This window comes from Tyto alba, unplaced genomic scaffold (assembly GCF_018691265.1).
Source record: "Tyto alba isolate M040663 unplaced genomic scaffold, T.alba_DEE_v4.0 Super-Scaffold_45, whole genome shotgun sequence".
NCBI classification, from domain to species: Eukaryota; Metazoa; Chordata; class Aves; order Strigiformes; family Tytonidae; genus Tyto; species Tyto alba.
Genome location: NW_024881321.1, coordinates 28,131,425 through 28,154,879, shown reverse-complemented (window position 1 = coordinate 28,154,879; position 23,455 = coordinate 28,131,425). Strand labels below are relative to the sequence as shown.

The window sequence follows — 23,455 nt, the reverse complement described above, 5'->3', positions numbered from 1 at the left end:
AAGTAAGAGTTGGAGAGGAATAGACCCCTCTCCTTTCCTCTGCTCTCTGTCTTTGCTGCTGCTAGTGTCAGGAGCTGTTTCCCAAAGACTGTTCTCTTCCAGCAGAGTTTAGTCCTTCTGCTTAGTTTAGTGATAGAGATTCTGAGAATTCAAGACAGATCACAGTCAGGGTATTTAGATGCACCTCTTGGGTATTCACCTTCCCAGCATTAAGAATGCTAATGGGAACAATGCATTTTCACAGCAAAAAAATACCAAAAGCAAACAGGTCTGTGTTCATCTACCAGCCCATCTGAGATGCTGTATGTATTGTCTGATGATATTCCAAAAGAATATGGAGCTACTCTGGTTCCAAACATCATTAATTTGGTAAATGTTCCCTATATTTTTTAAGTATTTTAGAAGAACTTCATGTTTGGAACTTAATGCTTCAATAAATGTGTTTTTTTGAACACTTCTTTTTCAACAGCTTCTATCGTTTTGTTCTGGAACCAGAAATAACGTATGGGATCAACAAGCACCTTCCTTCTGAACCAATGGCAAAATTCCTAGAATTGCCAGAATCACCCCTTTTGACTCTAAACATGATCACTCCTGAAAGCTGGTTGGTTGAAGCAGTAAACAGTTCCTGTGATCTCGATAACATTCATTTACAGGATGTAAGTAATAGTTTGTAAACATTATAAAACTTGTCTTGGACCTTCTACATCAAAAGAGAAATAGAAATCTTGCAGGATTTTTGTCTCTTGTTTTCCAGAAATGCTTTCTGGGGTAATTGATTATTTGGTCAATATTTTTACCATTTTTATTTTCATTATCTTTTTTTCACATTCTCTCTTACTTTAAAAAACCTTCAAGTCTTAAAGCAATGAAGTGGAAAAAAACCTGAATGCTGAATACAAGTAAAAGCAATTTATCTGCTGTGTTGAGCTTTATAATGTTTATGGAAGTATTATTTTTTTAGATATAAATAAAGCAATTAAGGGATTCTATGTACTAGCTTTCTATTTCTCTTTATTTTGTAAATATTTTTTTGTAATAATAGGTTTAACCTAGGTAAATCTTCAAATAAACCTGAATATGTTACTGTTTATGAATATGGGTTAAAATGTTTGACCCATTTTTAGGTCACAATTTTTTAAAATATATTTTTAATCCCTCAGCTCCAAAATCGCTAGATTTGTTTCAGTCACTAAACCTGTGCAAAATATTGAGGGTCTTTGATTTACCAAAGCTGTGTATTTGGAAAGTGTGTTGTGAAAATAAAGGTTGGGAGTCAGCTTACCAAAGTTGAGATGCCTCAGCTTCCTCAACAGTCAGTGGAGAGAAGGTCCCTCCAGAAAGTGGTTCATCCTCTTTACCTTGGATACCTGTTTTAAAATTGAATTAAGTTCCTTCTGGAAGGGCTTTTCTCCTTTTTTTGGCAGTTGAATTTAGGTGAAGTAAATTCCACATGTTGGCCCTTGTAATATGTTGCTTTTCCCACATAGTTAAATGACATAATTTATAAGATCAAATGTTCCTTCCACAGATAAAAGGGACAGTTATAGCAGAATATGAACTAGAATATATATTGCTTGAAGGACACTGCTTTGATGTGACAACTGGACAACCTCCTCGAGGGTTACAGTTCACTCTGGGCACAAAGAATAATCCTGTCGTGGTTGATACTATTGTGATGGCCAACCTGGTAAGTATTAGTACAGAAATAGTCATTACAGTTGTACACTCTCCATAAGAATTCTTTATGAACTTCATGTTATTTAAATCAATTTGTTTGTGTTGCAAGTTTAATAATGCTCAAAGTAACAGGAGTATCCTGGAATTGAGACCATCTGCAAAAGATGTGCATTTCTAATTCGCTGAGCTTTCCCCTGCTCCTCTTCCAATCAATCCAATGTAGGTTTGGATATATCCCACTTTTAGATCTCTATCTGAAGTGCCTAAACTGGGAGTCTAATTGCCTAAAGTGGATGGTAGGAGGTAGTTATATTCAGATGGAGATTCCACCAACAAATGTAAGGTGTGAATCACCTTCTGATTAAAATAACCATTTTTGTTATACAATGATCCAGGCAAAAGAAGGTTCCTAGTTTAGATGCTTCGGTTAAGTGCTTAAAGCCTCTGTGGGACAAATCCATACCTGAGAATTCCTCTGGCCATCCGAAGCAATAGTTTTTGGTTTTAGCAGGCTGTAGAGCAGAAGATCTTGTGATTTCTGAAGCAAAAGTTTTATTTTCTGTTGGCTAAAGTAATTTGTTAGGGAAGGATTAATTTTGATACATAAGATCAGTTACCGACCTGCTACTCACTGTTCACTGCAAATACTGTATCATGAGAAATTCAATGCTTAATAAACTGTGAGTCCTTGATTTTTATTCATCAGTAGATGATGTTCAACATGATGAAACATATAATGATTCTTCACGTTCCAAAGCTTGCTTTGTCTGGCTTTCACATAGCAATAGCTGTAGGCAGTGTTAAGAAATTGAGAAGGAGCCATGTTGACTTGGAAAGTAATTCCAGACAAAGCTTTTAAGTTTCGAAGAAGCTTTTCAGTTTAGAGTCAGTTTAAGAATTTATTTATTTCCTGCTCGCTTACTGTTCTAGATGGAAATTTTGTATACAGCTCAAATTCAGCTAGAAACAAAAGGACCACTGCAAGGCATTAATAGGGACACACAGGAAAGGTGGTACTTGGTTGCATCATTGCCATGTTACTTTCAGGGCTAGTTTGACAGTAGGTAATGGTTACTAACCTTGACTGCAGTACCAAATGTTGGCTAACTGATGTTTGTATATGTACATGGTTGATTCTGAAATGCTGATAGAACAAGTGACTTTCCTATTTTTGCTAGGGTTATTTTCAGCTGAAGGCAAATCCAGGTGCCTGGATACTACGATTGCGTAAAGGAAGATCTGAAGAGATTTATCAGATTTTTTCGTAAGTATTAATCCATCTTCTGGAAACATAAATTAATCTGAAAGTGCAACATATTTTGAAAATTTCTGACAGTACTGAAGGAAAATAAGCAAAAATAGCATGAAAAAAAGCAACAAGAAGCAAATGATGTTTTAAAATTTATGAGAGGGAGCTTATTTTCTGATAGTGTAAGTTGTTGGTTGATTGCTCCATGCATTCTTGAAGGCATTTGGATATGTTAATGCACAATAAGCCTAATCTGCTCAACCTGATACTAGCAGAGTCTCTTACTACACAGCTACACAGCTACCAGACACTTGCCCTGTCAGTTCCAAGCACAGCTAGCGTTATCATCCAACTGCTTGTACCAAATACTGTAGAAATGTCACTCGTGGTTTTGCTGATTAATATTTTGGCATTCACAACACACTTGACATGTAATTCCATTATGTCTGGTGGAGCACTGCTGGCTCTCCAGCAGTGTCTTGATCAGCTGGGGGAAGTGCCATGAATTTCCCTCTCAGAATTTTTTTTAGCTCTGAGGGTGCCTCTAAATGCAGTGTTACTGATGGGTGGCATCTTTTTTTCACAGCAGCATTATATTAATTTCAGCTTTAGACTTTTTTCTTTGATTAATTCTGAGTGTTTCTTAGTCATCGAAGTCATCTAAAAATCACTGTGGTTACACCTTCACCTTAGGATACAGAAGCAGCCTTCAGCTCTGTACCCTGGCTACATGTCAACTGCACCACATTTCCCTCTTGGGAGAAACCCCTGTGCATGGGAAGAAGTCACACTGCTTCAGTAACTGGCATTTAGTTGCCACCCATTTGGCTTACAGATCTGTAATTTCCATGGTTGGTTTTCATATGAGGAATATATGCTAGCCATCATTCCAAATATTCCTTGGAAGAATCATTATGCTTTCTGTAACAGCATAGATGGGTAGCATATGAGGGCTTCCTCTTGAAGCTTTGGATCCAGTCTTTTATAGAGGAACAGTATTGCTTTCATATTTCAGCTTCAATTCTTTGCCCCTTCCTCCCCCTCAGCCCTGTAATTCTGTGGGCAGAACAGGTCTATTTCTTATAAAATATTTATTATTACTTAGAGTTCAGGAACACATAGTACCATATGATGTTTAGTCATCAGCCACTATTAAAAAAAATGAAAAAATTTATTAACATATTTGCTGTTTTGAATATTTAGTTGATGCATCCATTTCAGTGTTACAGGAATAAATGTTAACAGGATATTAAGTTCATGCTATTTGTTTGAAATTTTCAATTTTTTTTTCTAGAAACTACTAGCAATCTGTTGAAAAAGTAGAAAAACATACTCTGTATCCTAAGAAGTTCACTTAATCTCCTCCAGCGGTGGCTATACAATTTGTCTAATTCAACATTCAATTCCTAAAATATATAAAGTGATTTATGAAAGATAACATGGTTAAAAAAAAAATGTAATAAGCTGTAGTTGAATTAAATAGTGAAACAAAATGATCCAAAACCACTCAACATTCTAGGCTGGATCAAAGGAACCTTAAATCATCTGCTGTTAAAGCTTATTCATTTTCCGTAAAGAAGTAATACAGATAAACTTAACTGAACTCAGCTAAGTTATGTAAAATTAATACTTGATGAAGAATCTTAAACAATAGCATTTATTACATTTATTACAAGCCATAAGCTTAGAGTACATCAGCTGAAGTATGTTTGGGAGGCTGTACCAGGATCTTTGATATTACTTTAACTAATATCGTTATTAATGGTATTGAATTGCTATCAGACCTCAAGCAGCTATTTGATGGGATGGAATTTTGACAAGAGGTATTGCAGTATATTCTCGATCCTTATATACTAGTCATATCCTTTCCTGTTGAACTGTGAGAGAACCTATTTTCTTTGAGGCATGGGCCTGTACATTATAATAGGAGTTTTAGGAGATATACAGGGTTTTGAAGTTTCAGCGTGTTCTACAGCTCAGTGCTTATTTACTTCTCTCATAGTAACATCTAATACACATGCAAGAAATTTATTTTTATTTTATGTAAATACACAGCTTTTGAAATAAGCTTCTTTTTTTTTCCCCCCCCCGAACACTGCTTCTAACAAGGATTGTTATTTTGAAGCAGTCACACTTGCAAATCAATTTGTTATTAATAAATTACTCTGAATATTAGGAAGATGAAAATTTATATACTCAGCAACAGTCTGAGCAGAACTTTATTCTGTGATGTTGGGAGGAAAACAGGTAGGTTTTGCAAGATAAGACTGCAGAAAATTGTTTGTATCTAAAGATACAGATAGATATATAAGCTCCTGACAAATATTTAATTTTTTAAAAAGACAGGTGGATATAATTCATTATATTTCGATGGTATGCAAACTGCTTAACTGAAAGTTTTATCTTTTATAATTCAGGCAAATAGTTTTTTGTTTGTTTCTTTGTTTTGAGGTTTTAAATGGTCTTCATTTGTTTAACCTGAATGCTTTTGTTCTCCATATGGAAAACTGTAATCTATATATTGATGGTTATGTGTATTTGTATGTAGGTGTTTTGAAACATTTTAAAGCTGACATAAGTAGCCTACTGGACATGTTTTGTTTTGTACAATGATTATATAACAATAAAGTAGTTATTGTTCACTATTTAATAGTGCTGCCAGTATGCAGGACATTTTGCTTGGATTTAAAAAGGAAGTTGTGCCTACTTTCAGTGAGTTTTAAAACTAAGTTACAGTAACAGCATTCAGTACCTTTTGCACAAAACACAGAATTCTTACTGGTTTTGTGAAGGAAGCTTTTAAGTCACCTCAGTTCTTCGAAACCCCAGGTCACATTCAAAATGTTATTCACATGATCACTCATTTGAAATGGGCATCTGTTAAATGAATAGAATTACATGCTGAATATCATATGCACAGAGACAGAAAAAGGGCAAGAGTTCCTGTAAAAGATTCAGCACACTGATTTAAAATTAGAGAACAGTATGATGGACTTAGTTTTCTTTCAGAGAGATACCTACCTAAAAACAAATAATATCCTAGTCTGTAAGTAGCCATTGAGCACGTAGATGGGTGACTAGGAATTGAAATGAAGTACTCTGTCAGGAAAAGAAGTTACTGTAGTGTAATAGTAGGAAGTGTACAAGGGTGTGAATGGAGAAACAGATAAATTGGATCTTGAGACCAGTGTTAAGTGTCCCAGGTAACTAATGGTGACTGTCACTGTTGCCAGTACATTGTTCATACTGGGACAGAAATTCATCACAGAGTGCTGTGCAGAGTAGAACAGCTGGCACTTGGTAAGGATGGAGCTGACAGTGAGGGACCCATGGAAGAGACTTAGGGAGACAAAGAGATGTTATTAAATTTACAGCCAAACCAAACACTGAGAATATTATAAAGACTCTGGAAAATTAATCTTCATCAGCAGAGCTAGCTACCGAATTTGTAATGTCGAGATTTTGAGGGATCTGAGTGAATAACAGAGAAAATTTTTATTGTGTAAAACAGAGGGCAAAAATAGGAACACTGCCGATTGCTGCCATTTCTGCTGTCAGCAGTTAGTGGTTGGCTCTAGTTTTACCATTTTAGAGCTTTGTAATGACACATGCTATTTAAAATGGAGATCTTTGCCCTTTTCTGTTGAGTACTGTATATCCCCGTCATAAAAAGAGAGTTCTTGGCCAAGTGTTCGTATATGCAATATTTTTGAAGCGTGAAAATGAAACTAAATCAGAGTAGAGAAGTCAAGATAATCCTGAACATTGTTTTGAACAAGAATTAGCCATCTCTATGAAACTTTGTAGTTATAGGCACTTTTTACAGGAATGTATTGAATAATAGAAAATTCAGATAACTATATAAAATGCTGTCATTTTTAGGTAAGTAGTATGAAACAGATTAAGACAAGATTTAAATATTTCTGTTTTCTAGGCAAAAAAAAAAATCAAGCCTAAGGGGTGGCAGATTACTTTCTTTAACCATTTTTTTTTGTATGCATAGCCTGGGCAAGAGGAAACAACATAACACTATTAAAAGACAGAAAGGACTAAAGGAAAAATATATGGGCTACTGAGGTATAAAAGCTATAAAATTTGAGAATTATGTTATTACACTGTATCACAGAGTGGCAGCAACATTTTTCATACTTGTTACTCAGTGGACTGCAGTACAGTTTTGATATGCCCAAATGGCTTTAAACTGATGTTCAGTAGGGTAAATGTTCATGTGGTGCCTTGCACAGCCATGTCTTCAGAGGTACAGTTACCAAAGCCAACCAGTTGAAGGCCAATCTTTACTATCTCAGCACTGTGATGAAGCTTTCCCTAGACCTTCTAAAGAAGATTTATTTTAAAAGTACATTTAATGCCATAACAGTAATTTCCAAGATGATTTCCATATTTGAAAAATGAAATGTAGTTTAATATTTTAATATAACTGTATAATCCATAATATATTCAGCTCTAGGTTGCTGCATTTTTTTATTGGTTGATAAAATTTCCTGTGGAAATCCAAATTAAAGGATGAGGGCTACCATTATGGGCAATGTCTAGTGATGACTAAAACTCATTCTGAAGATAAAATATAATTAGGTGCAAGTGAAGGAATTTTGTTTCTATAAATATCAGCAATCTTAAACCTTATACTCTAATTAAGCACAAATAATAATGCATGTTTCAATGAACCAGTACATCTGCATGAGTTTTTTTTCTCCACACAGCCATGAAGGAACAGATTCTGTAGCTGACCTGACAGATGTTACTGTGGTATTAAACAACTTCAGAAGCAAAATTATCAAAGTCCAAGTATGTAAAGAGATACCTTTTTTGTATGCAGTATTTCCTTATATGAAATATGACTAATGCTTTCATGTCTTAGGCTATATTTAATTGGAGGATGTATACTGAGGTATATAATTTAGATTTTGTATAATTAGAAAAGGGTGTGCAAATTAATGCAGTTATTTTGATTCAATCAGGTTATACTAATTGCATGGGAGATTGTTAAATAGTGGTTAAAATAATACATCCGTGTGCGTAACACAGATAGGATTTCTCTCATCTATCTTAAGGTGTCTCAAGAGCGCAGTCGAGGTTCTTTAAACTCCCTCTCTGCTTAGTAGAATGAGACAGACAGTCCAAAGGACTGCTCATACCAGCTCGTGTATATATGTAAACCAAGGGAATGACCACCTCAAGACACGCAGTTCTCTCCTGTGACTGGGGAGAGATTCTACATGAAGTCCAGGTACAAGGGTGGAAGTTAAAATTAGGTATGTTGAATTCTACCCTAAGCTATCAAATTTGTGTAAATGAAATTATGTTACTTTCATTCTTAAAAGATGCATCAAAAAGAAATAATGAAACACAAGTTATATTAATGAGAAAAAATATCATAGGATTATATGTTTTCCACTATTTTGTAAATAACACTTTGTATAGGTGTCCTTGGTACATTGTGTTCTAATTTTAGACACTGGGAAGGACAGAGAATGATGTAAACCAAAGTACAAAAAGTATTTTTAAAACCGCGTATGTGAGTCTCTTCCCCAGTTTTGTAACTGAAAGTTTTCAGAACCTGGAGAAAACGTGTAACTCTCTGAAGCGTGATGAGCTTGACTTTAAACAACAGAGAAAGGGTATAAGGGTGCCATTTGGGTCAAAATAGGAAAATTATTCCATGTGAAAGGTGGTACATAGTAAGCTTATAACTAGAATATGCAAACTATCGTTCAGCGGAACTGCAGAATCACTTCATCGATACCTAGGACGTGGCTTCAGAAGCATTCTCTAAAAAGGCATACGTATGATTTAGTGTGAACAGAAATCTGCAAACACCAGCTTGACAGTACAAACATGTGAAACTAGTATGGTTATAACTGAAGATGTTCAAACAGTGCTTTAGAAACTATTTGGGTTTCAAAACCAATTGGGTTTCTTTTAATGAAGGAAATTCAGGTCAGCAAACAAAATTCATTTGGAGCCTTTATTAAGCATCTGGGTAAGACAGCAGAAATTGCTTAATTTGCAGAGGGGATTTAGACAAATCTGTCACTTTTTCAGCGACAGATTTGTTGCTTTCTCCTTGTGATGGGTTTATGAGAATCACAGTTTCTCTTCAGGTAAGTTCCACGCATGGTGCAACACCCCGTTACCCTTCTCATGGCTGGATCACAAACTCATGAGGGAGGAAAATGAGATATGATTCCCTACACATTTAGTTACTGTTTGCATAAAGAGGTACAGAGGGCTTGAACGTGCTATTTGATTTATTAATCACTATTTATTTTTTCATAATTGATTACTTCTTATTACAGTAAGTTCTGTACATAGTTTAAAAATACGAAATTACATTTTTACTGTTCAGTTTAATGCGGCTCAGTAAGTAGTTTACTGAAATAGGGATTGGTAAGATGTTTGTCCAGCTCTGGCCAGTAAGTACATCATAGTTAGATATCACAATTGAAGTAGTAATTATTATCAACTGACCTCCCAAATTACACAAATACATTTATTTTAATGACCAGGTACAGAAAAAGACTGATAAAATGAATGAAGATCTTCTTACTGATGGAACAGGAAAAAAAGGAAATAGGGAATCAGTTACAAGGTAATGCATAATTCACTTATACTTTAACCATGCCAGGACATGTTTATTATTACACATAGCATGTTTCTTAGTTGGTAGTGATACAAATACATAAAAAGGCTTCCCGAGGGATTTACAATATCAACAAAAGCAGGGAAAGGACTAGCTATAATGTCTTGTTCATCTCATTATTTATTTCCTCTTTAATCCTTCCCTTCCATTTCTAGTTCCTGTTTATTTTCTCAATTGGCATTATTTTTGTTATGGTAGGGAATCAATCTAAATATGAAAATCTCAGCCAGGAATGTGGTACTCAGATGTATCAAACTGGACATCGAAAAGCAGGCTATGATGCTGCTTGTCTGCTGCTAGACATAATTTATGAAAGCTCAAGAAGTGGTTTTGTATTTGTCAATAAGATACCTTTTACTTTAAAGTTTGAGTTCTATAAATAATTGTAATAAACGTCTCAAGCTTTACATGTGGCGGTAATAACACTGCAGTACTTATAATTTGTTGTATACCATTGTAAAATTTTGGTTTCAGTTGCTCGTAATTATGTTGTCTGTGGATGATGTGTGGGTCAGGCTCATTATTTTTTTTTTTTTTTAATTTAAATTTCATTTTTATTAATAACATACAAATTCGTGTAAAATTGTTGTATCATTTTTGAGAATGAAAGAAGGGCAAAAAAGGACGTTTCATCTTTGCTTAGAAAAATAATTTTAGGGTTTTTTTTAACAGTGCTGTGGATCAGAACATGAGGTGGTGTATCATTTTCCAAGACATGTTAATTGTCTTTTCAAGAACATTCCAATCAGATGACCTTTGACCAATGTACTTTAAGACACAGTGGTCTGGATTCTCTCTGAGCATTCTTTCCTTGTAACACTTCAGAGACCTCTTTCACAAGGAACATCTCAAAAAGATAATAATTTCAAGTGTGATAATTGGGGTGCTGCCAAAAGTACTTACTGAATTCCCAGTGATTTGATGAGTTGTTTGTTCTCAATATTTGTTAATGTCAAAGAACAATGAGCTTGTGTCTTTAATTTGGAATTCTGCTAACGCAATAAATTCATCCACTCTTTCAAGGTGATAATAATTGCTCTTTTGGATCTTCAAGGCTGTTGTGGGGAGGACTTAATTTGCCATACATTGTTTCCAGACTGGACTCCATCCACTTTGTAGGGAACACTCATTGTTTGCTCTCAGAAAGTCTGATTTCCAGCACAGGTTTTTTCCGCAGTATGCTATCAAGTGCTAGACTGTCACGGATGTATAATTGCAAAGGCAAAGAACTGAAGGTAATGCCTTCTGAAATAAAAAATGCAGGGCAAATGACTTGACTGTGTAAACAACTTAATCCAAGTAATCATAGATCTCTTTGCCCTGAAAGAAAAAACAAATTGCAGTAGCTTTGTCCGTAAGTACCTTTAAGCATTCAATATTTATCGTTGAGGTAAAGTCTGATTCCTCCATTGTTCAGGAGAACATCTTTGGAGAATAATTCAGCTGGTAAGAAAGGGATAATGTCAGTATGAGGGATTTAAAGAGAATGGCTTTTTCATCACTGTTTTCTCCGTACCCTAAAGACTTTCAGGCCCCAAATGGCTGCTGTGAGGCTCAAAAAAGGTTTTCTTCCATTTTCAGTAGCCTTGGCAATGGTTGTCAGTCACAAAGTCTGTTAAAGAAGATAAATAAAAGACAGTAGTTATACTTCATCTTGTAAACAGTTGACTCCAGTTACTCCTCAGCACACATTTCTTGGTAGATCCAGGACTCACTTTTGTTTCAGCCTTATCATCTCTCCTGAAAAGGCCTCTTATTCCTGGACATGTTATTGAGTCTCTGTTGCTGATTTTATGTTTATTGCCATTTATCCACAGACGATTTTACTGTTACAATATTGACTAGATTCAGAAAGCCTTCCAGACTACTTTACTACAGCTCTCAAATTTCTTCCTGAAGGCACAAATCAGGGAAGTGGACCCACACTTCTGCACAAAGGAGGCCTCTTTTACAGAGTGATGTTAGTTGAAGGAATTTTACATCATCTTCAAGCTTCCAACTTCTGATTAGCTGCATGAAAGGATGTATGCACAGTGGTCAAAATTTTAGCTCCCTCTAAGAAAGTTACAAGGCCGGAGATGTTATGATCTTCTAAGTCTAGTCTTTTTTTCCACAATGTGTTGGTTCATCAGCATGTATCAGGTGCAGAGTTTGGCTGGGCTGTTGAAGCCTCTCACCCAATGCATTTCCCATGATTCAAGGTTGTAGCTCAGGAGCATCATTTGAGGCCTGCCGTTTGTGTCTCAGATTCTTCCTAGGAGTTTGTCAAATAACCTTCCTCTTTGATATCCCAGAATGAGAAGTATATCCTGCCAGCAGTCTGTTCATTACAGGAATCACTGTGTGCTCCGACATGGGACTCGTGCATACCACCATTGCCCAAGTACTTTCTGAACTGGCCTTCTCCAGTTGACATCTTTTCCCTTGTGACCTTACAGGTTAACCCAGCCATCTTCAGAGCAGCTTGTTCCATTCAGAAGATCTCTACCTCCTGGAAAACTTTGCAATATTTTAAAGATCCTTGCATCAAAACCTGATATTTTTTTTTCACACCTGTCTTTGTAGGTACACACGGTGATGGCTGCATTATAAAGAGACTGACATTCTTTCAGTTGGGCTGTTACTAAGTATAAGAAATGGGATAGAAAGACAAGAGGCAGACTTCTTGGAACTGTGAATTGCAGTCTATCTAGCCTCACTGCTAGTTGAGGGGTTGTCTTCTTTCAGAGGTGTCACACCATGCAGTCAGTGCCACTTCACTTGTGTCCCTTTCTTCTGTGTTGGCTATAGTCCTAATCTGGTGTGGCTGTGCTGTCTCCTCTTACCACTGCCGAGTGAAAAGAACATGGGTTTCTCAAAAGATTAGTCACGACACTTACACACAGTGCAGCCTTCTGAGATTTCAGCTTTGTGAGTCGTGTGAATTATTTTTAATATGTTGGAGATCTGAGACTTGTCTCATTTGTTCTTAAAGATTATGAGGGATACTTATTTTTATACTTTCTAAAGTATACTTCTAAAAGGGATCTAACCGGAAGAAAAAAATAATAGGAGTGACTCACACAGTCTAAGTGTGTGAGGAGTGACTCATCTCAAAAAAAGTCTGTTGAGGTGCATCTCCCAACAATATCAAACCGTACTGTAACTAATTTGGCTAAAGCAGCTTTTGCAGTTCAGAGATCTGTAAAACAGTGCTCTGAAGGAGACTGCGGCCACCATCCCTTAGCTGTGTGTGCTGGAAGGCATACACCATTAAAGAACCAGTCCTGGTAGATCTTGGTATTCAAAGAAAGCAAAGAATGCTGTGCAGCAGAAACAGAAAACCTCTGGACAATGTACCTCAAATATCTAGGATAGCTTACAGGGAGAGTAATTGGATGAATTTAAGGAAGAATTCAGCAAGTATTATGAAAAACGTTTGTGTAAATCCTGTCACCACAGACCACTGAATGTTATGAGAGTATTATGGGAAGGGCTGCTACTCATCGACCTTTTTTTGTCATTTGCTGTTGGTCACTGCTGACGACAGGATATTGGGCTAAATCCGTGGTTTGGTCCAGTGTGGCCATTTTGTTATGTTCAGTCTGTGTTTTAGAGTGTATGTTCAGCTCAACCACCTATGGGGCTATTCAGACATCCCTCACCTTAAGAATATGCATTGGTTCTTGTGAAGTAGAATGCACGTGGATTAAACTTGAAAAATAACTATTGCTGATTTTAAAAATAACCAGTTCTCAAGATATTTTGCCTGTGTATATTTCTGATTTTTGCTTTGATAAAATAAGGAATTCCTGCCAAATTTGTGATTGAAAATACTGGGGGGATGCAGTTGTGCCGTTGTTTGTCCTGAGTGACCAGGTATGAGGTGGTGTTCCCAAAAGATTCTGGTATCACAGGCCTCTGCAGTGGGAGCAGAATATAAATGTATTCAGTTACAGTAGGATGAGTATTTCTTTTATGTATTTTCTTTCTTTTGATTCTTTATGAGCTTAATGGTAATGTAGTATTTTCTCTCTGATGGATATATATATACATTATATAATAATTTGGGGGTGTTTTTTGGTAGATTTTCAGAAGAAATTTCAACAGAAGAGAAGGAAAAGAAAAGTGATATTCTTAACATTTTTTCAGTTGCTTCAGGCCATTTATATGAACGTTTTTTAAGGTAAGGAAAGGTAAAACGAAAAGGAGAATTTCATAGGGATACTGTAAACGTCCATCCTAAAATTAAACAGCTTAAAGAAACTAACTTTTTTAACAAGGCATAAAGAATAAATTGTCAAAACGTAGCAAAGTTGTGTGCAGTGAGGACCAAACATACAAATGTACAAAAATACCATTACTCTTTGAAGAAAGAAAAATGTTCTCCATGTCTTCCATGAGTGCATGTGCAAAGTGTGAACATAAAGGATGAAGTTCAGCCTCTCCGTATAAAAACACGTAACAACAGTGACTTCATGAGAGTTGTATCTATTTAGGTTTAGTCAAAACTATGGATACTACTATATCCACATGTGGCCTTACCTCAGTGTTCATTCAATGAGCAATGATCACTTTGAAGGAGTTCTTACAGTATGGCCCAATCTGTTCACAACTGCCTCTGTTACTTTTCTGATTTCTTCGAGTACTTGTCTACAGGTGGCAGATTTAGTGATTTCTCCTATCCTAAAATGGAATTTCACAGTTCTCTCATGCATATTTATTTGGAGAGTAGTAGTTTGTATATACTGATTTTTATTTCTTAGTAGTCTGATGCAGTTTGAACATCTGTGTTTCTTTCCTTCAACCTACAACAACCTTCATAAAGAGAAATTTTTATTTTAAAGGAGAAAAAAATAAATAAAACATTCTACATGCTTCTTTACCTTATTTTAAAGTTTATTTTTTCTTGATTTTTAAGGCAGGCTTGACTTCTTGTAAGGTTGTGAGGCATTGCTTATCTGGTTACACCAAACAAGTATCACAACAGTGAAAAAAAATGGAACCCAACATAGTGATTTTTACAGTTATCCAGGATTTTCTGAAGAATATTTTAATTTGAACTATGCTTTCTCTTTTCCACTGTTTGTCACTTCATCAACCTATTAAACTCAACCAATATATTTCTCAAATAATTATCTCAGTAGCCAAGTTAATATAAGGTATTAATTGTTATTCTAATTTTGTCAGGCACCTCTCAGAATAAAACTTCTTAACAGATCTACTTTTGAAATTGTCCCAATATTGCTTAGCCAATCATCTGAATCAAATAAATCCATCTCAGAGCAGTCTTGAACACATGCTGTTGAAATCTTTAAATTAGAAACAGACAGAAATTTCTGCTTAAACTTGGCTAAATGTCGTGGTTTGGGCCTGGTTGGCAGCTATGCTCACCACTATTACCACCAACCCAGGACACTAAAGAAAATTATGCTTAAAATTTTCAGCACCTTTTAGGTGCAGTTGAAATTTAATTACCTGTGTGTATTTGTTTGTTTATTATAGACTTGTATTTCCACAGAATTATGATGCTTTCTGTCTTACGGCATACAAAAACACCAGTTAAATTTTGGTTTCTGAAAAACTATCTCTCCCCAACATTTAAGGTAAGAGAAACATCTCCCTTTTATTATTTTTTTTCTTAAAAGATTTAAGTAGTTTTGTTCGGGTTTTGGTTTGTTTTTTGTTTTTTTTTTTTTTTACATTACAATTGAGTAATTATATAATTAAAATTAAATTTTCAGAGTTGGAAATTATCTCTGAATGCATTAAATACCAGTAGTTTTAAAAGTCCCATGTGTAAGGTTCTTCTTCTCTGGAACCCAAAGCCCAGTTATATATTATAATAATTTATTCTCTCCTGAGAGACTCTATGAGCTTGAAAGAAGTGCTTTTTATATTTGCATAGCTGAGGATACTGCTAGGACTAAAATTTTAATTTTAAACATTTTAAAATAATAATTTATATAGTCAGTAATGCCAACATAGCTGCAACTTTGTTTCAACATTCCTTCTTCCTTCTGCATCCTTCTGTGTCATATGCATGTGCACCTAATAGTTTTTTGATTCTTCTTCCAGGATGTTATTCCTCACATGGCTCAAAAGTATGGTTTCAAGTATGAGTTAGTACAGTACAAGTGGCCCCACTGGCTCTATCAACAGACAGAAAAACAAAGAATTATCTGGGGCTACAAAATTCTTTTTTTGGATGTTCTTTTCCCTTTGGCTGTGGATAAAATAATATTTGTTGATGCTGACCAGGTAAGAGAAAATAGTATTGTATAAACATACAAGGAAATCATTTGAGCTTAAATTGATCCAGTTTAATTCCCTGTGGCCATTTTATCCAGACGTTGGTCTCATAACAGAACTGCAGTTGTATGAGCAGAACCAGTAGTGTTGCAGAATGTGAAATTAAATAATTTCACTTGTCTTTAGTCATGGAGAAATTAAGAATCTCATCACACTGAGTTGCCTGGAATTGCCTCTAATGCCTGTGGAGAAAGAAGAGCACCTGGAAAAGTATGTGTGATATCTGAAGGTGCACTTCACCTAAGGCATGCTGGAGTGTTTCAGTCTCTTGGCTGATTGTGAGAAGGCTTTTCCACTCCCTGTGGAAGGGGTCCACGGTGATGATGAAGATTAATCCTGCCTCTTTTGGTCTTAAGTTGGTATGCAATCTTTCGCTTAGAAATTAATATTGTATAATATACTGAAAAGTAACATGCTGTCTCAAATAGATGGGACACTGAAGATTCTATCACGTGGTTAATAAAAACCTCAGAACAAATATTACATATTTTGGTCCTTTTCTGAAGCTCAAAAATAAATTAAATTTAGATGTAGCAATGCAGACTGCAACTTTCTGTAATTTCATCTGGATGCAGTAGTAGTACTGGTTGTCTGTCCTAACTTCTCTAAGGATTTCTCTGTATTCTGAAACAGCTAAAACTTTTTTACCACTGATCAACTAATTAGTGGCGTTTGATGGAAGAACGGTTGATCAGTAAATAAAGGATATTTGTAAAATGTCCTTATAACCTATTATTAAATGTACATTAGTACTTGATACAAAGATTCTCCAAATGGTGCGTTAATTTTGGAGTACCCAGGTTAATGTAACAAATAGGAAGGATTTTTTAGAAGGCAGATGCTCAGTAGATTTTGAAAGTTATACTCCTGCATGAAGGAATTTAATATTGGGCAACCAAAACCACTCATCTATAAATTAAAAATACTTTGCCTGCTTTATTTTATTTACTAAATGCATTCCACAGATGGCCACAGAATAAACACATATTTTTTTCCTTGAACCATAATTTGGTAAATGTAATTGCAGTGGAATACTTTAGCTATAGTCCACTGTTGTAGTGTCTCAGTTTTGGGTTGGTTGGTTGGTTGGTTGGTTTTTTAATTGAAATTAAACTTTGGGAAGATTGCTGCAATAACTACCATCATATGCACACCTTAAGAACAGTATTAAATTATAAAAATAAGTATATTTGTATTTAGATTGTGAGAAGTGACCTAAAAGAGCTCAGAGATCTAGATCTAAATGGAGCTCCCTATGGATACACACCTTTCTGCGATAGCCGTAAAGAAATGGATGGGTACCGTTTCTGGAAATCGGGATACTGGGCATCACATCTTGGGAAAAGGAAATACCATATTAGGTAGGATAACTTCTTACATATTTTTGTATGGTTTATGAACTCGACTAAAATCTGGATCTTGGTATTGATCACTGAGGCACTGAAAAGCAATCGCCCTATAGTCATTCTCAGCAAGCGATAAGTAAGGCACGAATTCTGATGGCATACTGATTTCACTTTTTTATTGTAGCTTCAGCTATTTAATTAAAAAAATACTCCTTTAGGATGGGAACAGTTTTTGGTTTCTTGTTATTTTATTAATGTTACCAAGCAAAAGGTGAAACTGCAGAAATCTTAATTCTTTTTTTTATCTTTGTAGTGCCTTATATGTTGTGGATCTTAAGAAGTTCAGAAAGATTGCAGCTGGAGATAGGCTTCGGGGCCAGTACCAGGCTCTTAGTCAAGATCCAAACAGTCTGTCAAATCTAGATCAGGTATATATGAATTTAAGCAAATCAGGTTTTATTTTCTTTATCTTTCTCCATATGCATGGAATTAATTTGTATTTAAAAGTATGTGTTACATAATTCTGAATATTTCCCCATTATTGCTGCTAAAAAGCACATTTTCAGGTGTGCATATGAGCACAGTTCAGGGAATGGAATACTAAATGATGATTAATTGTTTAGCATGGAAAAAATGAGGAAAAAGCAGTGTAGAGGTCTGTTGTCCTTTATTTGGAGTGGGTTTATGTGCATTTGTGTTTTTATAATGATAATCCTATATTCTGCTAATGGTAATTATGTTCTTATTTAGCAAGAGTGTTTTCCCCTTTTGTCTTTTTTCCATTAATGTAAATTTAATTTTTGTAAGCTAACTGCTAATGCACTCAGGTGGCTGCTGTACATGATCACCCTGGGGTGACTGTAGTCTTCATTTATATAACTCCACCAAATTTTAAAGTTAGGTGGAGTAAGTCAGGGTGCAAGTCACAAGCATGTACGTAGATCCCAGATGTACAAAGCGTACTTAAAATTATCATTTTCTTCTGTAGCAGGGGTTAACTTGGTAGGAGATTGGTAATACAGCTCATCTGAATTCTGCCTGAGTAAATAGTACTTTTTATTTATGTCTGTCTTTGGGTGAACTTCAGAAGGCTTCATAAGTGAGATTATTCCTGCTTTTGTAATTTTTCTTCTGGAATTACTAAAGCACAAACGGTTTTCACTTGCCCATAGCAGTAAAGGGATCCCACAGTAGGAAAGCCCGCATTTCCCAGTGCCAGCATTCCACCCCCTTACTCTGCAAGACAGGTTCTTTCTCTCTCTGACGTAAGTATGTTATTGCCACTTGCATTTGTTTTTCCAGAAATAAAATTAAAGATCAAAAATAGCAGTTCTTACAATACTGGACAAAGAAAAGTAGAAAGACAGCTACACTACAAACTTGAACTAGACTGGGGACAGGGAGTTGGAGCAGCATTACGCTGTAACTATTAAGAGCAAAAGACTGATATAACAGCAACAGTCAGATTTTACCTCTCTTTTCTGGACAACAGAATTAATTATTGGGCCTGTATTGCACACTTAAAAAGTCCTGATGTGATTAGTTGTTTTTCAAACAGAGTCTTACCCATACGTACAAGATGTCTTTCAGGAAGACCTTTAAGATTCAGAAGCTGGTTAGAGGGCTTCCACTGTAATGCTTCTTTTCAGAAATAGTTCTCAAAATATTAATAATGGATATATTTCCATTTTAAGATTCTTGTATTTTCAATTACAGCATTAATACATGATAGCATATAACTCCTGTAAGTCTGTTGGATCAAATCGAAAGCCACCTCAGTGTCAGCTACCGTTCCCTCAGCACGTCAGTGCTGGGAGCAGACGCTAAGGTAGCTAACTCTTGGCAGAATGAAATTGGAATTACTTTAGAAAGTGAAGTATTTCGAAGTCATATTTTCACAGGAATCTGCTTTCTGACTGTATCCATAGGAATCACTTTCTGTCTACATTGCTTCTGCTTACACCAAGCACAACATCCTTCCGAGAAACACAAACCATAGTGCAACATATTTTACAAGAGTCTTGGAGACCCTTTATCTACTGATAGGGATGCATCATGATACTTCTTCTTGGTTTTATTTTACATACCTGACTGGGGTGATCACTGCCCTTCTCAAAGAAGCAGCAGTATCAGCTCTCTGCTAATCTGCTAGTGCTGCTGCCTTCATGGGTGGTAGTTAAGGTTATGCCAATACAAACCACAAAACAGTAGGTAGAGTGGGGCAAAAAAGGTACTTTTAAATGCCAAGGACTATAAGAACTCCTAGGGAGAAAAATTACACATGATAAAAACTGGACTTCCAGTACAGCATACTGGATTGCTTTTTTTAGAGAAGCATGGAAATGTCTATATATAAAGATGACAAAACAAATACTTGACAAGTATTTATACTAATAGCAATTCATTAAAAAATAATTAACCATCTTGTTCTTTACTTAAAGAATAAAAATCAGTGGAAAGGACTGTAAGAGCAGAATCTTTTATTATAAGGAAATGTTTTCGTACTTTTAAATTTAGGTTTTATTTCCTAATAAAGATGCTGCTGTAGAGGAATCCCCCTTTAAAGTTATGCAGGTTATCTGACTACATGTGAAAACATGCTTATTGTAAATCAAATAGAAGAACAAATTTTAAGTGTTCTTTAAAAAGTGTGGAAGTCTAGAAGACTTTTATTTCAGCAGTTATATATTTTGGATGAACAAGACTTTTGGCACTGGCAGTAAAAACAATCTGGTCTTACCCTTGTTTTTATTTTCCTTACTTGTGAATATTTCCTCTCTGATCTTCTAGGTGTATTTTAGTGTTTTGGAGGATAAATCAGTTCCTTCTGAAAGGATAAGCAACTTTTTGTTCAGAATTTTATTTTTTTGCTGTTATTTACTTTAAATTCTGGAACTAGTAGCTGTTTTTCTATTCCATATAACAATTTGTAAATTCATAACTTTGAGAGTTACTACAGTAACTCAAGAATTGTGATTTCATGTAGAAGGTCAGAGAGGCACAACGGAAAAATCTCTTTTTCTCTTGAAATTGAGATAGTGATAAAACATTTAACTTCCTAAAATTAATGGGGTTGAAGCTTTTCAAAAAAGAAAACATTTAAGTAATGCTTAAATGTCTTGACTCTCAGTATACTTATATCTGATGTAATTTTCCTGTGCTAATGTCTATATTTGAATTAAATGATACGCCTTTTATAATGCAGGTATGTGTGCTATTTTATTCTGTCACATTTAGCAATGTCAATTGGCAAAAGATGTGACTAACGCTTATTTGAGTACTAACATTTCTTTTTATTATAATGTAGGAGTTGCACATGTAAAGCAGTTTATGAATGGATCTACCAATTACACCTGGTTTTTTAACTATGGTCAGAGCACATGCAGTGTATGACCGCCTGAGGTTTTTCTCATGTGTAAATGCTGTTCCCTACATGCAGCAAGACAGTGGCTCAGAGTTTTCATGATGAGAGTACTTGACTATATAATAAAGGTTAAACAACAACAACAACAACAAAAAAGAAATTTTAAGTGAAATAAGGAAGATAGCCAGAATAGCAGTTTAATAGCTTTGCCTTTTCACGATCTTGTTTCTGGAAATCATTTTCCTAGAAGAAGTCTAAATTTAGAGTAGTGGTGTAATACTGGATTATATGCTTTTGAGTTTTTCTTGCAAATTTGAGGAATGGAAAGATGGTTAAGTTATGCTTTAATAACTTCACACAGTCCATTTCTGCTCAGTAGTATGACATGAATTATCTGAACCATAAGTATCAGACAGTAATATTGCTTATGTGAAGCTATGGAAGGAAAGACCCAAGTACAAGAAAAAATTACTTGAGAAATAGGAGGTGGAATTGCTCATCAAAATGAGCACGACTAAGTTTTGCATCTACCTGAAAAAGAACTGTGACCACTTAGAAGGAAACATAAGAGCAATTTGCAAGAATGGTAATAGGCTAAGATATTCTACTTTTAAGTAGTTGTCTGATAACCAGTTACATTAAATTCAATGCTAATTTATGGTTTTACAACATTTGTCCAGGATCTTCCCAATAATATGATTCATCAAGTAGCTATTAAGTCTCTCCCTCAGGAATGGCTTTGGTGTGAAACCTGGTGTGATGATGAATCCAAGAAAAAGGCTAAAACAATAGACTTGGTGAGTTGATTTTGAGTTAAATTAGTTTTACAGATTAAAAATTTGGCTATCATTTCTGTGGCTTCTGAGATACACGTGTGAGGGCATGGAAGCAGTCTTGCTGCAGGGCACTGGAACATTACTTCTCTTTTCCTCAAACACAGCAACTTTTATCCTTTCCTCCGAGACCTATCCTGCTGGCTCTGTATCACACTTGCTTATGCTGAAGCTGAGAACTGTACCTGAACATTAAATGTTGCTATCCATAACTGGATAGGATGGGGTTTTTCAAATCTCCCCATCTTTTTTCCATATTCAGTCAGGTTAGTGGACCTCTAATGAAGTACCGTTAACTGTCTGGCTCCCGTGTGCTGCTGCTGCCGCTCCCTGCAAAGCAGGTTCCTCAGAAACCCCTGTGCAGAGGATTAGTGTTATCATGGTTTCCTCTGTCCATTTCACCACTATAAATGGGAGATAAAGCAGAGCTTAAAAAGTGTAATGCTGAGGAGACTCCGTATTTAGAAAGAAGAACATGTCTGTCTCTGGAAACTGAAACAGAGAGGAAATGTTCTTGTCTGTCAGTATTACCCCCATCCCAATTTTTGCCCTATTCTCATTCTTTGACAATCCCCACACATGGTGACACCTCAGAGATGTAATTCTGAAGGAAAACAGACAGTTGGAATCTCGCGTGAATATTTAGTATGTAAGTAGTTCTGGGTTCTTTATGTCTTTATAGCTGTTAAAATAAGCTTTTTTGTGCACTAAAGATGGGTACTCACTCTATTTAAGAAAGATTGAAATTAAACTACTAGACCTTCTTCCAATCCCCATTATCATGGATCACTTTTTATTACTGTTTCTGTTATTTTATGGAAGTAATCAACACATTTTCAAGACAACTCTAGAAGAAGCATCACAAACTTGAAAAGTTTCAATATGCTAATGTATATCTTGGATTTCTCCATGTAACTTAAATCTTAGTAGTCTTGTGCTAGCTGTATCTCTGCTATCCATATAGTAAGGAGCACATGAAAAAACAGAAGTATTTACAATACAATATTTTGAGTTATTGAAATCTACAGTTTGTTTTGTGTGGTGTTTTTTGGTTTTTTTTGTTTTGTTTTGTTTTTAATTAATATCAAGGTAAGTGACTTTGCATGCTGTCCTTCAATGAAATTGTAAATGCTGGCAGAATTATTTTAGGCAAGTTCCTTGGAAAGGTGGTATTTTCACATTTGCTTTGTTTATATCTGGTATGTTTTAAATTTTCAGTGCAACAATCCCCAAACCAAAGAACCAAAATTAAAGGCTGCTGCCCGGATAGTTCCCGAATGGGTTGACTATGACTCTGAGATACGGACGTTAATAGAGCAAATTGAAAAAGAGAAGAAAAATCTAACATTGTTCATTCAAAAAGGTAATTTACATGCATATTCATCTGCTAACTTTTAAAAAATAAATACTACTACAGTTGAAATTAAGATCGGTGTCAATAGGCACGAATACTTTATTTGTGTAATTTTCCCTGCTCTTAGAGAAATTGTGGGGTTTAAGTCATGTGATGCTTCTTTACGTAGGAGTTACCCTAAGAGGCTAAAGTCTTTTGTTTCATGCCAGAATCTAAGAGGAAATTTAGCGATGTTCTATTCTTGGACCTCAAACACAACCAACTCTTCCACAGCATTTGAGCCACACGATTATTAATTGAAGCACGTTAGTTTAGATCTCACTTAGAGAATCTAAAGCTAATGTCTATTAAGCAGTAGGTAACTGAGCCTCTGTTAATTTGTCTCCGCGTCTCTCACTCTGGGCTCATCTACACGGGGCCTTTTTGCACCAGACTAAATGGGGTTTTAGTTTACAAATAGATGTGGGTTTACTTTCTTTACTAAAATTGTTTTAAACTGAGTTAGCTAAATAGCGCAAGAGAAAAAAAAACATTCCTTCAGTAAGACTTGACTTCTTGGAGCAATGGGAAACCCAAAAAAAAAGGTGATCTCAGCTCTCACGGTTGAATAAAAAACTTAGCAGATAAATATTAAGAAGTCTTGAGTCAGGGAACAAATTTACTTTTTGTTACAAAAA

At 35.5% G+C, this 23,455-nt stretch overlaps 1 protein-coding gene across 1 annotated transcript in view; it reads left to right on the top strand.

Annotated features, from left to right (window-relative positions):
* Window positions 1–23,455, top strand: part of UGGT2 (UDP-glucose glycoprotein glucosyltransferase 2) — a 90,294-nt gene that overhangs the window by 66,422 nt on the left and 417 nt on the right. Inside the window, exons 27-38 of the mRNA XM_042806099.1 lie at window positions 470–659; window positions 1,532–1,690; window positions 2,859–2,944; window positions 7,651–7,735; window positions 9,457–9,539; window positions 13,657–13,755; window positions 15,091–15,175; window positions 15,648–15,830; window positions 17,082–17,242; window positions 17,541–17,655; window positions 21,272–21,388; window positions 22,643–22,787. Coding sequence (XP_042662033.1) covers window positions 470–659; window positions 1,532–1,690; window positions 2,859–2,944; window positions 7,651–7,735; window positions 9,457–9,539; window positions 13,657–13,755; window positions 15,091–15,175; window positions 15,648–15,830; window positions 17,082–17,242; window positions 17,541–17,655; window positions 21,272–21,388; window positions 22,643–22,787 — 1,508 coding nt within the window. The remainder of the gene's footprint in view (window positions 1–469; window positions 660–1,531; window positions 1,691–2,858; window positions 2,945–7,650; window positions 7,736–9,456; window positions 9,540–13,656; window positions 13,756–15,090; window positions 15,176–15,647; window positions 15,831–17,081; window positions 17,243–17,540; window positions 17,656–21,271; window positions 21,389–22,642; window positions 22,788–23,455) is intronic.